The sequence below is a fragment of the Sceloporus undulatus genome, chromosome 3, assembly GCF_019175285.1.
Source record: "Sceloporus undulatus isolate JIND9_A2432 ecotype Alabama chromosome 3, SceUnd_v1.1, whole genome shotgun sequence".
Lineage (NCBI taxonomy): Eukaryota > Metazoa > Chordata > Lepidosauria > Squamata > Phrynosomatidae > Sceloporus > Sceloporus undulatus.
This window is the reverse complement of record NC_056524.1, coordinates 275,032,429-275,048,516: the sequence shown is the minus strand read 5'-3', so window position 1 is coordinate 275,048,516 and position 16,088 is coordinate 275,032,429. Positions and strand designations below refer to the sequence as shown.

At 52.8% G+C, this 16,088-nt stretch overlaps 1 protein-coding gene across 4 annotated transcripts in view; it reads left to right on the top strand.

The window, feature by feature from the left end:
- Positions 1-4,799: 4,799 nt before the first annotated feature.
- Positions 4,800-16,088, top strand: part of DLG1 (discs large MAGUK scaffold protein 1) — a 111,988-nt gene continuing 100,699 nt past the window's right edge. For 3 of the 4 annotated variants that reach the window (XM_042459648.1, XM_042459647.1, XM_042459645.1), the window contains exons 1-3: positions 4,806-4,991; positions 5,208-5,342; positions 5,455-5,615. In XM_042459648.1, the coding sequence (XP_042315582.1) occupies positions 4,973-4,991; positions 5,208-5,342; positions 5,455-5,615 (315 nt within the window). In that variant the 5' untranslated portion in view covers positions 4,806-4,972. Of the gene's footprint in view, positions 4,992-5,207; positions 5,343-5,454; positions 5,616-16,088 lie in introns of all 4 variants that reach the window. The other variant, XM_042459654.1, reaches the window with a different exon arrangement.

Sequence of the window (16,088 nt, the reverse complement as noted above, 5' to 3'; positions counted from 1 at the left end):
GTCCAAGGTGGGAGTGGGATATGCCTCTTCTCCTACCCAGACATTCAGGGAACTAGCTGGCTTTATTTCGGAGACTCAGGGGCAAACGCAAGCCAGACCAAGGCTGCACTTTCCTTGGGACCAGAATGGAAGGATTCAGTGGCATTTTTGCTTAAGTCCAAAATGCAAGGGGGAGGGGGGAGGAGTACTGAGTGTGCTGGGAGTGAATGCATGCATTAATGTGTGTATGTGTGTGTGTGGGGGGGCTTTTCTCTCAAATCTCACCCACCTGCTATGTTCAAAGACGTAGCTGTATTAGTCTGTACAATCAGCATGCAGAGAGATCTTGTAGCACCTTTGAGACTAACTGAAAGAAAGAAGTTGACAGCATGAGCTTTCATAGACCTCAGTCTACTTCCTCAGATAAATGCAATGAGAATCCCACACGTACGCAAGGGAACCTCCCCAGCTGGAAAGGACCCCAAGGGCCATCCAGTCCATTGCCAACACAGACATACACAACTACAGCACAACTCCTGGGTGATGTCCATCCATCCTCTGTTTAAAGATCTCCAAAGGAGAGCCCACACTCTCCAAAGCAATCTTTCCCAGGAGCCCTGCAGTCAGATCTTCCCTTGCTAGGGTCCTGGAAGGGATGGTTGGCTTCTGCTCCAGACCCTGCAATGGGGAAGCTGAGCAAGGAAGGGGGAGCCCCATAGGAGCCAGTCTCTGGTAGCGGGATGCTTGGGAGTGGCACGGTCTTCCTCCTGGGGGAAACGGGAGGCATCAGAAGGATAAGGAGATAAGAAATACAGGTAGAAGAGGAGTGCAGTGAGTCTGACCTCTGCCACAAGGCAGATGGGATTTAGGGTCCTTGTTAATAGCTGTGCAGTAATACTGAAAGAGTCCATTTGTGTTAGTGATGCTTTTCTCATGAGCCTGCCAGAAGAGGCTCAGAAAAGACAGGAGAACTGGGAACAGACAGATGTGGGGATAGATTTTCCTTTGTTGCTCACCTGCTTGCTGTCTTCAAAGGTGTTTGTGGGGGGCCAGGCGGGTCACACTCGTGCACACTGGTTTTCTTCCTTTGCTCTTCAGATATTGGCTAAAAAGGCCAATGTGATTCTAGGCTGCATCAATAGAAGTCTAATGTGTAGATCAAGGGAAGTCATAGTGCCACTCTATTCTGCTTTGGCCAGGCCCCACCTGGAATAATCCTGTGTCCAGTTCTGGGCAACAAAATTCAAAAAGGATGTTGAGAAACTGGAGCCATGTGTCCAAAGGAGGACCACCAAAATGGTGAAGAACAACTAAGGGAGCTGGGTGTTTAGCCTAAAGAAGAGACTATTAAGTATCTGATGGGATGTCATATTGAGGAGGGAGCAAGCTTATTTTCTGCTGCTTCAGAGACTAGGACATGGAGCAATGGATGCAAGCTCCAGGAAAAGAGATTCCACCTCAACATTAGGAGGACCTTCCTGACAGTAAGGGCTGTTCGACAGAGGAACACACTCCTTCAATGGAAAGTGGTGGAGTCTCCTTCCCTGGAATTCTTTAAACAGGCTGGATGGCCATCTGTCAGGGAATGCTTTGACTGAGAGTTCCTGCATGGCAGAATGGGGCTGGGCTGGATGGCCCTTCCTGGGGTCTCTTCCAACTCTACGATTCTATGAATTCTTGGAAATCCATTTCCCACTAGTTTGGCCCTGGAGGGAGGCCCCCCATTTAGGCAGGTGTGGGGACCTGGACAGCAGGCCAGGAACAGTAGGATTAGTGGTTGAGGGCCTGCATTCTTGAAGGAGCTGTGTGGGGATGCTGGCCCCCCACTAGCAAAAGGGCTGGGATGCTGTGCTGTTGTGCCATTGCCCCTACCACTCATAAAGCTTATAGCAGCAGCATCGCATGAGCATTTGGCACCACCAGCAGCACTCTAGGGGAGGCCTGGACCCAAACACGGTTGTGCTCAGGAGGAGGGATGGGAAGGGTGCTTCTGCCCAGGACCAGCTTGAAGGAGGGAAGGAGCCACTGAGTAAAGCCTCCTTGTGCCTCTCTCTAGCAAGGAAAGCAGCTGAGTCCATGGTCAACAGAGAATCCATGGACCCGGGCATCCTGCTGTACCAACCCCACCCCTTGAGGCTGGCTTCTGCTTGTCACAGGCTGGCACCCTCTCAAGGGCACTGGAGCAGCTGGCTGAACTGGGCTTTGTCCAAGATGCCACCATGCCAGTGCCAGGATGAGAGACAGGGCTTTGTGGTACCAGGTGGCACATCTCCCCTTGTTCCCATGGGCTCGGTTTACCTGGAGAATGGGCCTTGGAAAGTACAGGGGGGGGGGGCAGAATGGCAGCATCCCTGCTGGGAACACTGTTTGCAGGCAGGAGCTCACTTGGACCATGCTCACGGTGGGAAGGCTGTGCCCCTTGCAGCCTCAGGTGCGGTGGGGGGGGGGCTTTGCACCTTTTGTGACAGACAAGGAGGTTCCAAGGAGGGCATGCACTGAGCCCTTTTGTGAGGAAGTGCCTCTACCACAGCCTCCAAACTGGCCCTGATCCTCGCCCGGATGCCCATGAGGGTTTCCATCAGCGAGCAAATCTTTCCAGACCCCTGTCCCCCCTCCCCGCAAGGTGGAGGGCCACCTTGGCTGGATTTCATTGGTCATAACTATTGAGTAAACTCTCCTAGGGCTCCATGGGGAACCTGTGGGCATCCCAGTGGGCATGTGGATCCTGCCTGCCCCTCCAGGCCCTCTGCCTCCCAGCAGGGCTTTGGGGAGAACAGAATGAGCCCCTTCTGAAGCCACTGGATGCCAGGCCAGGAGGGTTGGAGCCTGTTTGCGGGGCATGGGGCACCTGGTGGGCCCCTCTGGCAAGGGGCTGCTAGACCAGTTGGGCTGATCCAGACCCAGGGCTCCTCAGAAACCCTCCACTGCCACCTCACTGCCACCTGCACTGGGCCTAGGAAGGGCTGTTCCTGATCTTGTCCCATGGGGATGGGGGCAATTAAGAGAGGCCTTAAAAGAGGGGATTATGAGGCTACTTGGGGGCTTGGCAGCTCCTCTCCAAGGCTCCCTCTTCCACCCCACAAGGAGGAGGAGAAGAAGGTATCTTGGCTGCTAAATATATGGTCCATGGAAGAGTCTCTCTGGATGCAATTGGTCAGTCTCAGGGGCCTTGAAACAATGTCCCATAGAAACACAGAGAGAGGAGGGTGGGGAGGAGGCTCCTGGACTGCTTTTGCTACCCACCCACCCTCCCTGGACCTGCAAGTTGTCCTGACTCCAATGGGGGGATGCCAGCAAACCATCTTTCCATGCCACTTTGATGCTCCCCAGATTACTCTGCCTCCAAAGGTAATGTGTGTGTGTGTATGTCCTTTGCTGGAGGCACTGAAGAAGGAGCTGGACAGCTATCCATTACTTGCCTTCTGACTCTGCCCTCCATCTGTTGCTGGACTACATGGCCTCTGAGGTCCATGCTTAGCCTAGGATTCTTCTCCCCACATAAAAGAGAGGCAGAGGTCCTGTCCCTGATCTAAAACTCAGGTCAGGTTGCTGAACAGTCTGGGCTGCAGGCCACAAGGCAAGGAGGACACCCATCCGCCCCCCCCCCCCCCCGGTTCTGGTGGCGTTCTGTGGCTCTGTGGCAGATGCTCAGCACCAGTTATTCTGGTGCCACACACCTCTTGTTGCTGTGTGTGTTTGTAGCTGTATTTCTGGGGATGAATTTGACAACATCTTTCTTCAAAGAGATCCTGTTCCCCACCAGCATTGCCAGCAAGCCCCCGCCTGTGGAACTGGGGTCTGTGTGTGTGTATTTGGGGGGGGGGGGAGGTCTAATGCAAGACGCTTGACAGACTTTAACATCTATGAAACCCCTCCCCACTGCCCTGAGATGTGGACAGCTGCACCAGGCTCAAAAACACCTCTGGCCCTTGATTGCTGACCTTTCAGAAAGCCTGTCTTGGGGGGGGGTGCCTTTGGGTCCAGTTCGGCCTCTGCTTGCTCTCCAATTGGGGCACGTGGAACTGCTCTGGCCTCAAAGGCCTGGCCGGCCAAAGAGCGATCCTGCCCTCTGGTCCCTGAACCTCCCCCGAGAGCCCTTTTGGCCTGGCAGAAGCAGCCTTGGCCTTTCCTGTTTCTCCACCGGGGCCTTTTGAGGTCACAGGCTCCTGGAGTTGGAAGAGGCCCCCAGAAGGGCCCTGATCCAGCCCAAGCCCCTTCTTCTGCCATGCAGGAAATCTCAGTCAAAGCACCCCTGAGACACATGGCCCCCAGCCTCCAGGGAAGGAGGCCGTGTGTCCCACTCTCCCAGGAGCTTCCCCCTGAGGTTGAGCTGGCCTCCACTGCTCCCTTGTCTCCTATTCTCTGGAGCAGCAGAGAACAAGCTCGCTCCCTCCTCCAGGTGGCATCAGAGAAGTGACCAGAGAGAGCCAGTCCAATCCGCTTCCTTCTCCGGCATGGAATGGGGCTCCACCGGACGCGTCCTACATCTCCGGGGCTTGGCCGGAGAGATCCTGCAGGGCAGGGCAGGACAGGCCTTGGGCTGGATGGCCAGCTCAAGGATCCCCGTCCTCCAGCCCAGGAGGCCTTCCGAGAGGGCTGCTTCCCTTGGGAGCATGAGTTTGTCTTCCTAGCAGCGCCTGGAGCCTGTCTGTGGCCCTGTCCTGCTTTCCCCGGCCGAGAGGATGGGCCTCCTCTTCCGGACTGACTTCCGCCTCCCTCCCTGCCTTCTTTCCGTGTGGGCGTGGCCAAGGCGCCTCACCTGTGCGGAGGCCGCGGAGGGCGTGGCCGCGGGGAGGGGCTCCTGATTGGCGGGCGGCGAGGGGGCGTGTTCCTTGCGTGGCCCCGCCTCCTCAGGGCAGGCCCTCGGCCGCCATCTTGGGCGCCTGGAAAGTTTGTGAAGAAGAGCTAAAGGGGGGGAGGGGCGGAAAGTCAGGAGAGAGAAAGAAAGAAAGAAAGAGGGAAAGAAAGAAAGAGGGAAAGAGGAGGAGGAGGGATGCCGGTGCGGAGGCAAGGTGGGTCCCCCCTTCTCTCTCTCTCTCTCTAACTCTATCTGGCCCAAGGCTATGGCATTCTGGGAGTTGGAGTTTGCTGTGGGCCCTGAGCGGAGCGGAGCTGAAGGAAGGAAGGCCGGCCCCAGAGCCAAGGCCAGCTCCCAGAATGCCACAGGCCTTGCGCCAAGCCGGTCCCCCTGACTGTCTCCTTCCTTCCATTCTCTCTCTCCGGTGCAGAGGCGGAGCGGGCCCTGCGTCTGCTGGAGGGCTACCGGGCTCGCCTGGGCCCCGCCGAGGAGCGCCGGCAGCTGCGCGGGTCCCTGGAGAGGGTCATCGGCGTCTTCCAGAGCAGCCTCTTCCGCGCCCTCCTGGGTAAGGACTAGGGCCAGGCCGGGCGGGGGCTGGCTCTCGGTCTGGCTGTGGCCGCCTCTGACCCTTGACCCCTGGCCCCCTTCTCTCTCTCTCTCTCTCTCTCTCTCTGCAGACATCCAGGAGTTCTACGAGGCCTCCCTCCTCGACCAGCCCCGCGGCCAAGCCAGCAAGCACCGCCAGCCCCCCGCCGCCGCCGCCGTCCCTCCGGTCAACGCCTGGGACCTCTCCGGAGGAGGAGCCGACCCCGAGGGCCCCGAGAAGGAGCAGGAGCAGGTAAGGGACTGGGACTCTTAGCTTCCCCCCAAGAGGAGACCCCTCCTGTCGCCCCTCTTCTAAAAGGCAGGGGCTGAAATGGTACTCATTGAACTGTGCATGGGCCCTGGCCCCTTCCCTCAAAGAGGAGATGCTGGAGGGAGCCCCTCTGGAAGCCCTTTGCCCCACTTCCAAAAGCCTTGGGGGGCAGCAGCAGGAGGGACCCCCTCTCTAGGCCTAGAGGGGCTCCAACTGGTGATCGTTGAACTGTGCCCCATGAGCCTCAGCCCCTTCCCCCAAAGAGAAGATGCTGAGCAGTTCTCCCAAAAGGCTTTGGAAGGGAGGCAGCAGCAAGAGCAGACTGAGGGGCTGGAAAGGGGGCCCTCTGGAAGCCCTTTGACCCACTTCCAGATGGCTTTGGGGGGGCAGCAGGGACGCCCCTCTCCAAGCTCAGCCTGGGCCTCTTAGCCCAACCCTAACCCCATCCCCAAGGAGGAGATCCTTCTCTAAACCCACCGTTGGTCAAAGGAGGGCGACCAAAATGGGAAGGGTCCGGAAACCATGCCTTATGAGGCAAGACTTAGGGAGCTAGGTATGTCTAGCCTGGAGGGGAGGCTATGATATGAGATGATATGATAGTCCTCTTTAAATATTTGAATGGCATCATATTGAGGATGGAGCAAGCTTGTTTTCTGATGCTCCAGAGAATAGGACCTGGAACAGTGGATGCAAGCTACAAGAAAAGAGATTCCACATGAACATTTGGAGGGATTTCCTGGCAGGAAGAGCTGTTTGACCCTGGAAGACTCTGCTGCTGCGGAGGGTGGCGGGGTCTCCTTTTTTGGAGACTGTTTTTAAGCAGGCTGCATGGCCATCTCTTGGGCATGCTTTGATTGTGAGTTCCTGCATGGCAGGGGTTAGGACTGGATGGCTGTTGGGGTCTCTTCCAACTCTATGATCTGCAGGTCTTTGCCCTTCTGAGCCCCTCAGAATACTTTCCCATAGAGTCTTGGTGGCTCATGCACACACGCACCTCATTCTGGCCCCTTCAGGAATGGAGATTTTCCTCTGTCCAGGGGCCCAAGAGGGTTCTGAGGCTCGGGACCATCTGAGTCTCCTTTTCCAGGCTACTGTCTTGTTTTGCGCTTGATAAGCAAACCAGATTCTAAGCAACATGTCAGCAAGATGTCGGCTGAGATGCAGTCCAGTCCGGCCCAAGCGGTCCATGATTCAGTACCCAGTCCAGGCAGGAGTCCAAGCAGAGTTCAAGGCAAACAGACACTGCACCTGTGTTGCTTTGACCAGAAGAACTGGTTGTCAGAAGCATCTCTCCGGGGGGGGCCTTCCTGGGTCTTGTGGGTGCCTCCCTAATTGCAGCCTGCTCTCTGAGGGTCTTTAATTTTTTTTGTCCAGATGTCTCTTGGCTGGGATAGCTGTAGGTAGGCCTGCATCTTCCTCTGAGGGTTGTGGCTTCTGGGGACTTTGCTGTTGTGGCTTTAGGCCTGGCATGTACTTGGGGCTCTCAGGTTCTCTATCAGCACCTTCTTTGTCTGACTCAATCTGTCCCAGGGTCCTGAAGGCAGGGTCCAAATGGAAGGAGGTGGCAGGGGGGAAGGCTGTGAAAGCTAGAGCCCCCTCCAGATCTTGCTTGGCCCCATGCGGCATTCCACAAGCACAAGCTTCCTACTTGGCTGTTGTGGCAAATGGCCAGCGGACCAGTTGATGCCCGTGAATTTTTGCAACGTCTTTCAAAACGTTGCTTGAGCCCTTGGCTCAGTGGAAGCCTGTGAGTTGTGTAAGTTATTCTTTGCTCTGGCCAGAGGACTTTAGGTTTATTGTTTTCTTATATCCGTGTATACTGCCCAGAGCACTGCAGAGAGGAAGGGCAAGTCTCCTGTGTCCACTTGCCTGCTACACCTGTCGCTCTGAGCATTCATTACCTGCAGTCCCAGGGCCGTGGATGGGGACTCTGTGGCCCTCCCAGTCTTGCTGGATGACAGCTCCCATCGTGTCTGACTGAGGGCTGCATCTCATTTGCCTTGGAGATGGGGCCATTGGACTTCCACACTCCCGTGTGGCTGAAGCCCTGTGCAACATCATGGGCCTGATGGTACTCAGGTTTCACCTGTGTGTATATAGGTCTCTTGGAGGCAGCAAGGGCTGAGCCAGGAGCGGGGCAGTGCCAGAGCCAGGGCAAGAGAGTGGAGGCAGGTGGGCTGAGGAAGCCCCTGAAGGAGTGCCCTGCCTGGCCCTTTCAGCCTCTGCTTGTGTTGCTCCTCTGCCCCTCCTGTCCTCCGCACTGTATAGCTTGGAGGCAGTTTGTGTGTGTGTTGGGGGGTAGGCCCTGCCTGTGGCTTTTTATGCCAGCAGATCTTGTGCGTGCCTTGCTTTAATGAGCCTTTTGAGGCAAAATGCATCTCTCTGATAAGCTTTTAAGCGTGTAGATGAAACCAGGTCGGGGGGAGGTTGTCACTTGGGCTAAGGTGTCAACAGTATGTGGATGACACCCAAATCTACTTTTCCTACCGTAGGAACCCAGTCTGTAATCATCTCCAGATTAGACTGCTATACTGAGCTTTCCATGAGGCTGTCCTTGAAGGCTGTTGGAAGCTATGGCCAGTGCAAGATGGCCGTGGCCTCACTGTTGGCTTCTGGTTTGTTTCCAAGCTTAATTCAGGGTGCAGGCTTTAACATGCATCGATGCCCTGGATGACCTGGGATGGGATAGTTGAAGGGCTTCATCCTCCTCCCCTCTTGTAAGCGTGCCGGGGAATTTGGGACCCATGAGGTGAGGCTGGCGGATGTATGCATACCAGAGATGGGACTTGTCTGCATCAGCCCCTTCCAATCGGTGGAATTCCCTCTTGGGGGAACTCACTCTGGCTTTGCTCCAGTGGACCTCCTGGAATGTGTTGTACCTTTTGGCCTTGGCTCTTTAGAAGGGGCTTTAGTTCTGTCCTTGGTGAATGCCTTTGCATGATGTCTTTTTCTGCTTTATTTTGGGGCCCAGGTGGCCAGAGAGCTGACAGGTGAAATCTGGACTGCGGGGATGATAGGACATGCTCTGTTTTTTGTTCTGTGTTGCTGGTTTTGTCCTGTGCCATTCGTAATCCTTGCTTCGGTGTATGTGTTTATATTGTTTAAGATTTCATATACCAACTTGAGAACTGTTAGTCTAGGATTGTCCAAAATGCCATTATGAATATTAAACAAACTCCACAGGGTGTTGGCAGGTTGACAGAGGGTGGCAGGTTGCCCGCCATGATTGGTGAGGCATGCAGGGAAGAGGAGAACTTGAACTAAGCTGTATTGATTTTCTGCTGTTCTTTTGTGTGGACTTTGGGACTCGATCAGACTTTGGATTGTCTTGATATCTAAAGAAGAGTTTCAGGCTGTTAGCTTTTCAGGTCAGTAGCAACTGTGAAATGGTTGTGCTCTGGTCCCTGTTCAGTCCAGTGCTGGGTTCACTAATCAGTTGGGTGTGCACACACAGGTGTGCATGCACATACACAGAGTATTTCTGATTCACATGAAAAAATGTGATTGAGCCATCCTCCCATGTATGGTATCGGGACTTCCCAGCCACTCTCTGGGCTTCTGATCGGTGGGAATGGGTCTTGCTGGTCACCTGCCATTCAGCCAGAGATGTTCTCCCCTCGAGCCGCTCAGGGCAGTGGGACGCCACACTGCTGCGCCAGTTGCTGGCTAGCAATGGACTGGGTCCATAGGGAAACAAGCCCTCCTACCTCTGGAAATACAAGGCCATGGGGGGGCAGTCTAGTGTTGAGCGAGTGGAGGGGAGGGGTGCTCCACTTGATGAATGATGTTCAAGTCAAGCCTCAGAGCAGATTCTTCCAGCCCCTCCAACTGGATTCTCTCTATTTAGCCAGGTGATAGAACTGCAGGGCTCTGCTATGCCCATCTAGGTGACCTCTGTGTTGGCATGGGCATATGGGCACTGGGCCTAGACAGTAGCGCCTTTCTAGATTACTGGCGTCAAAATGGGCGAAGGAGGAAGAACCACTCACCCCTGGGGAAAGTGGCATCAGGAAAGGTGGCAGCCCAGAACAGTGGTCCTGGTGTGGGCATTGGTAATACCCCATCCCTTTTCTCAGCTCCTCACAGCTCTGTTGGCTGAAGAGGACAGATTCTGGGGCTCTTTGGGTTCCATTGGTGTCTTGTGCAGCCTCTGACTATTGGGGCAGCCAACCCATAGGCCTCTCTCCTCATTAGCAAGGCTGCAGGCGGACAGGTGGTGGAGGGCTGCCTCTTACCTCCCTGGTTCCCAGAGGTGGGCAAAATGCGGCCTGGATCTGCAAACAACGCCCCCCCCCCATGGAGTTCTAAAAGGGCTTCATGTTTATAGAGAGGTCAGCACCCCCACCCCAAACAGAGAGCCACTGGGTTGCATCCTGCTATTTAAAAAATGCTTCAGAAGGGTTTCTTGTCCCAATTGTGGCTGGGGCGAGAATGTATTCTCCAGCTGCTCCTGGGTTGCCTGCCCTGCTATTCTGCTGGGGTGGTGGCGGCTGGAGGATTTTGGCGTGGTGTGCACCATGCGCTCTGCCACGGAGCCATGCTGCCTTGGGTCTGACACGCTCTAGGCAGACACGGGGCTAAAAATAGCAGGAACTAAGGTTTTGCTCTTGTCTTCTCATGTTGTCACTTCTCTCCCCCCTCACCCCATTGCATGAATTCTGTTTTCTTGTCTCCCCCACCCTGCCATAGCCTACATGGAATAGTCCAGCTGTTTTGTTTTCTTTCCTGGCTCCAGAAGCAGAAATTATTTAATGAGAGGAACTGTTCCACTTAGTTGTTGCTTTCCTTTGCTAGAAGACTTTTTTAGGGCAGCCAGACCCCCCCGCCCAACAGCTGGAGGGAGCTGCCTTTGGAAGAGGGAAACTTGGAGCAAACCATGTGAAGAATCAGGCTAATTGTTAATCTGGGGATGTGTCTGACTCTAAGCAGGTCAGTGAGGGGCAGGTTTCCTCACCGCTGTGAGCATTTCTAGGCATCCGGTCTCTTTCCGCCCTTAGCTCCATTCTCCTGTGGCGCTTCTGACCGGTGTTCCCCCCCTTGCCCTGGATTTTCAATTGGCCGGCCAGCCACTGGTCAGAGAGCAGACTTGAGGGAAGACCTCTGTGCTGATGCTGGAGAGGTCATGGACTGCTTGTGCATTGTGACCACCAAGGTAAGACTCAGTGCATTTCTGGGCATTAATCTGGCGGGTGTGATAACGGGTCAGTATTTTGCTTCCTCAGGTTTTTTGTTGAGAGACTTTAATTCCAAGTTGGTTGTTGAGCCCTGCTCTGGAATCTCCTTCCATTAGTGGGATGACAATGGAGTGAGCATCAGCTGAGAGGGTTTCTTTCAATGCACAAAAAAGGGCATGATTCAATGCATAGGATTTCTCGCATCTATAGTTGGATTGAACTCAGATGCTAGCTTTATATAGCCATTAATCTTCCATTTGTTATGATTCTTTTAATCTGAGGAAAGTTTGGTAAAGATTATATTTCAAAGTGCCCTGAAATTGAAGCCTAACAATCCAGCAACTAAAAGAGTTGTTGTTGCTGTAGTTGTTGGGAGTTGTGCCTGCTAGGCTGTGGCTGTTTTTCCGTGGGCTGTGTTGTGTGGGGAAGGAGTCTTTGGACCCATGCATCAGCCCCAGTGGCCCTGGCACAGACCTCCAGATCTCCTCTTGGCTTGAGAGGCCTCTTGCCAGAAGTCATGGGGAAGGGGCCCCCTTGCTTGCCTTACTCTGGGCTCCATCTGAGCCTTTCCCTTCCCCACCCCTCCTCATTCTCTATTTGTTGCCTTCAATGCAAGTTAAAGCAGGAGAACTTCACCAGGTCTGTCTGATCTAGAAATCAAATATAACGCCTTTTAATGAGCCTCTCTTGGATGATGAGAGCAAAGGGAGAGGAAACATTTCTGGGACAACAGGAGAAGGAGCGCCTCTTTTCATGTCTATTTTTCACCACAAAGTTGTCATCTTCAGAGATTTTGTCTTGATGTCTTTGCCTAAAGCAGGTGAAACCTGCTGTTGCTGGCGTTTGGTTGCTGGGCTTCTTTTGGGGGCTCAGTGTGTGGCATGCTTTTTTGGGATCCAGAATAAAGTCTTTTGTGGTGCGCCTGGTCCATTGAGTCCTTTCATATGTGCATACCCTTGGTTCATGGATATCCCTCAGCCTTATGGGATCTTTGAAAGCAAACCCTTGAAGGAATCCATTTCATTGTATGGTTTAGGTGTGTTTCTGGAGCCCTGGTGCTTGTCCTAGACGGTGGGGGCTGGTAAGGGGCAAAGTGAGGGGCTTAAACTGTGTTATTTTTGGAGATTTAGAATCCCACGTTGTCTAGCAAATTTTCAGCCCAGCTCACAGAAGCTGAAAACAGAAAGAATCTTTTAAAAATACACAAAATATGCTTTTTCTTTCGAATTTGCACTCGGTGATGATGTTTGAATACAGTAAATGTAACTACATGCCTTGATCAAAGTTAAAATAAAAACAGAGTCTTGGGCAATAGAAATCCCATCCGTCCCAAGAACACTACAAATCATTTGTTTCCTCACGTTGTATCATGTCATTCCCTGTATTGTTCATTACTTAAGGAAGTTATATCTTCCCAAAAGATCTTGCACATTTTATAATTAACTTTCTGGGACTGATTAAGCCTGAAACAGGTTTATGCTGTGCTTTCTTATCACCTCATGTGTTGGCTGGAACCCACTGAACCAGCTGCTCCCAGTAGATCCAACTGCTTGAAAGGGTCCACTTTCACCAAAACTAAGAAAAGGATTTAGGCTGTTATATTGTGTTATTATTTGAGCGCAAGTGTTTGGGATTTTTGTGCCGAGTGGTAAACTTCAGAGAATGAGCTGTGGAGGGAAGACCTTCTCTAAATGCCAACGATCTTCTAAAGCCTTTGCTGACCATCTTCTTTCTGCCTTCTGTTCTCTGGGAAACCCAGGGAAATGTTTCATACAACATAACATCCATTTGTCCTTTTTAACCATGTCGTTCACACCCTTGTGATTTACTTGAAGAATTCCTATAAAAGCTTTTCCACCACACACAGGGAGATGAAACAGAGGAATCTGAACTCTGCTTCTAGCAGTTCTAATGCGGGCGAGAGAGCAGGATTTTTAACTCTCCCATGGCCAAGTCAGATCTGTCAGAGAAATGTCCCTTTCAGATTATTGCCTGATAGGAGGTGGCCTTAGTATGCAGACCAGTGTGGAAGCTGAGTGCGGGTGGATGGGCAGCCGCTCACTGTTCATGATCCATTGCCCTGCCTTGCCGAAACTGCGAGAGTTGGGCTGGTTCTGTAGCCCCAGCAGGTGGAACTTGCTTCCCTCCTCAATCTCAGGAGCTGCCCCCAAACAGGGTCATCCCAACACGCCAGAGCTGGATCTAGGGCTGCAGTGGAAGGGGTGAGTTTGCCAGTGGAAGTAGCGGGTTGCATCTTGTCCTGCTATCACACTGGACTTGTATGTTTTACCATAAGGTAGTTCCATTGGTTGGCACCATGAATGTAGATTACAGAACAAACCTAAAGCTGGAAGAGACCCCATGGGCCATCCAGTCCAATCCTGTTCTGGCATCAGGAAGACGCCATCCAAGCCCTCCCTGGGACAGATGGCCACCTAGCCTCTATTTAAAATCAGCCTCCAAAAAAGGAGACTCCGTCACTTTCTGAGGGAGTGTCTTCCAGAAGTTCCGCCTAATATTTAGGATCTCTTTTCCTGTTGTTTGAATCCATTGCTCCATGTCCTGGTCTCTGGAGCAGCAGAAAACAAACTTGCTTCATCTTTAGTATGGCATCTCTGCAAATATTTAAACAGGGCTATCATATCACTTCTTAACTTTCTCTTCTCCAGGCTAAACCCACCCAGCTCCCTAAGTAGCTCCTTACAGGGCTTGCAGGTTTCCAGAACTTTCACCATTTTGATTGCCATCCTCCGGTCACACTCCAGCTGGTCCACATCCTTCTTGTCTAGAATGATAGGAGTTCATAGAGATTGTGCTCATCTTTCTGAGTATTCCTATTCAAAGGTCACTATCATGTATTCCACAGTAGAATCATAGAATCGTAGAGTTGGAAGAGACCACAAGGGCCATCCAGTCCAACCCCATTCTGCCATGCAGGAAATCACAATCAGAGCATCCCCATTGACAGATGGCCATCCAGCCTCTGCTTAAAGACCTCCAAGGAAGGAGACTCCACTACACTCTGAGGAAGGAGTGTGTTCCACTGTTAAACAGCCCTTACTGTCAGGAAGTTCCTCCTAATGTTGAGCTGGAATCTCTTTTCCTGTACCTTGCCTCCATTGTTCCGTGTTCTAGTCTCTGAAGCAGCAGAAAACAAGCCTGCTCCCTCCTCAATATGACATCCCTTCAAATATTTAAACAGGGCTATCATATCACCTCTTAACCGTCTCTTCTCCAGGCTAAACGTCCCCAACTCCCAAAGTCTCTCCTCATAAGTCATGGCCCTCCTCTGGACATGATCCAGCTTCTCAACATCCTTTTTGAATTGTGGTGCCCAGAACTGGATAATGAAAAAGCCCTTTGCTGGCTTCTGGAGACACCTCTGGTTCCAGGGCTGCAAGAACCCATGGACATTTTTGCCCCATGTGAGGCAGGGCATTGCCTGAAATCTGGGGGCAGGGAGTATGTGGCAGAGCAGAGGGCCCCTGCTCTGGTTGAGGGCCATAGAGATCCTACCTGTTGCTGCTCATGAGGAGCTCATGAGGCCAATGCCGCCATCACCATCCAAGGCCCTTGAGACCAAAGTAATAGAAAGATTTGCTGCTCATGAAGGTGTCTCAGGACATGAAAGTGTTTCAGGAGTTCTTACTCATTATATGAGTGGGTTGGTTTTCAGGCAAGGACTTGCAGAAACCCAGTCCTTCTATTGCTCTCAGGCCTCTGACGCTGCTGAGGTGGGGATGGCTGGTGGCCGAATGTGAGTAGGCACTCCTTTCCGGGAGGACAGGAATGCTCAGCTTTTGGAGGGCAGTTTGGGCCACATGGGGAGAAGTGCCGCTGCATTGAGGATCATGGCCATAGTAAGAGAGGATTGGGTGAGAGCAGTTTTTGCTTTACAAATCTTTGCAGCAGGAACCATGCACTTGGTGCTTGGGAGAAGAAAAGAGAGAGCGATGATGATCCCAGGCTTGCTCTGGGTTCGGGCTGGTGGTCCCCGGCCAGCAGGAAAGCAAGGTTGGTTACCTTGGGAAGAGAAAGGTGTGCAGCATGAAGGAAGGATTGTTCTCCTCATCCTTCCCTCCACCTTCCTGTCACTGGGCTGCCAGCAGTGCCATGCTGTGTGCGTGCGTATGTGTATGAGAGTTTTGCAGTGCTTGCAAAACCAACAGAAAGGCCCCTCAGAGAAGGAGGGCTCAGCTGTACTGGGGGTGGGTATTACACCCTACCCCCCAAAGCGCTCCTGGATCCAGCCCTTTCTCTGGAGGCCAGGCACTCTTTTTCTAGTGCACCAACCGTGCTTGTTCCTGTAGGATCCCTGTGTGGCCCCGTGGGCCATGCCTTCAGTGCATTCTGGCTGAGGCTGTCTTGAGTGAAGAGTTCTTGGAAACTCAGCTGGTACCCAGAACTTTGATCAGAGAGCCAAAGGGACAGGTTACGGACATCCTGCATTTCCCCTCCTCAGGCAGCTTAGTTATGGGTCACAGATCAAATCTAGTCATGGGCCATTTTCATAGAATCATAGAGTTGAAAGAGACCGCACGGGCCATCCAGTCCAACCCCCTGCCATGCAGGAAATCCAAATCAAAGCATCCCCGACAGATGGCCCACATTAGCCGGCTCAGGGTTGGAGGTCTGAGGGGCGGCTTCCCTCTCTTCTCGTCAGGCTAGACAGGCCCCTGCCATAGACTCCCCTTTATTTCTCTGGTGTGCTGGGAATTGACCATCCCTGAGGAATGAGCTTTTAACAGTGGGCTGTACTGTAGACCATGGAGAGCCCATTGCTTAAAAAACAAGGCTTTAAGCATCTTTGCGCAGACCAACTCAAGGGAGTTAAGGTGCAAGGAATGCTTTAAAATTGTATTTTGCAGGTTTTAATGTGGGAAGACAAAACCTTTTGGCATAAAATCTCAGAATAAGTGGAACACTCCACCTGCAGCATCTGTGGGGCTGTGCAAGTTCCATGTGGCATTGTGCACCTTGATGCCTGAAACTGGAAATGAGGGTTTGTTATGGGAGGAGGGGTAATAGCATGGCTGAGAGCCTATACAACAGCCTAGTCTTGTTGTACAACAGCCTGACTGAACCCCATGGAGTGGGGAGAGTGGCCTGTGTCCACTGCAAAGGGCCTTAGGTCCCCTGAATGCCCCCTGAGGCTTTAGGACCCCCACTCTTGAAGAGGACTGCAGGCCACTAGGGCTGGGGGAGAGGTCTCTTGTGTGTCCGTTGTGTGGGTGGCTCTGGCTCCTCGCAGCTGCTGTGGCTTTCCCATGTAGCCTGGTGA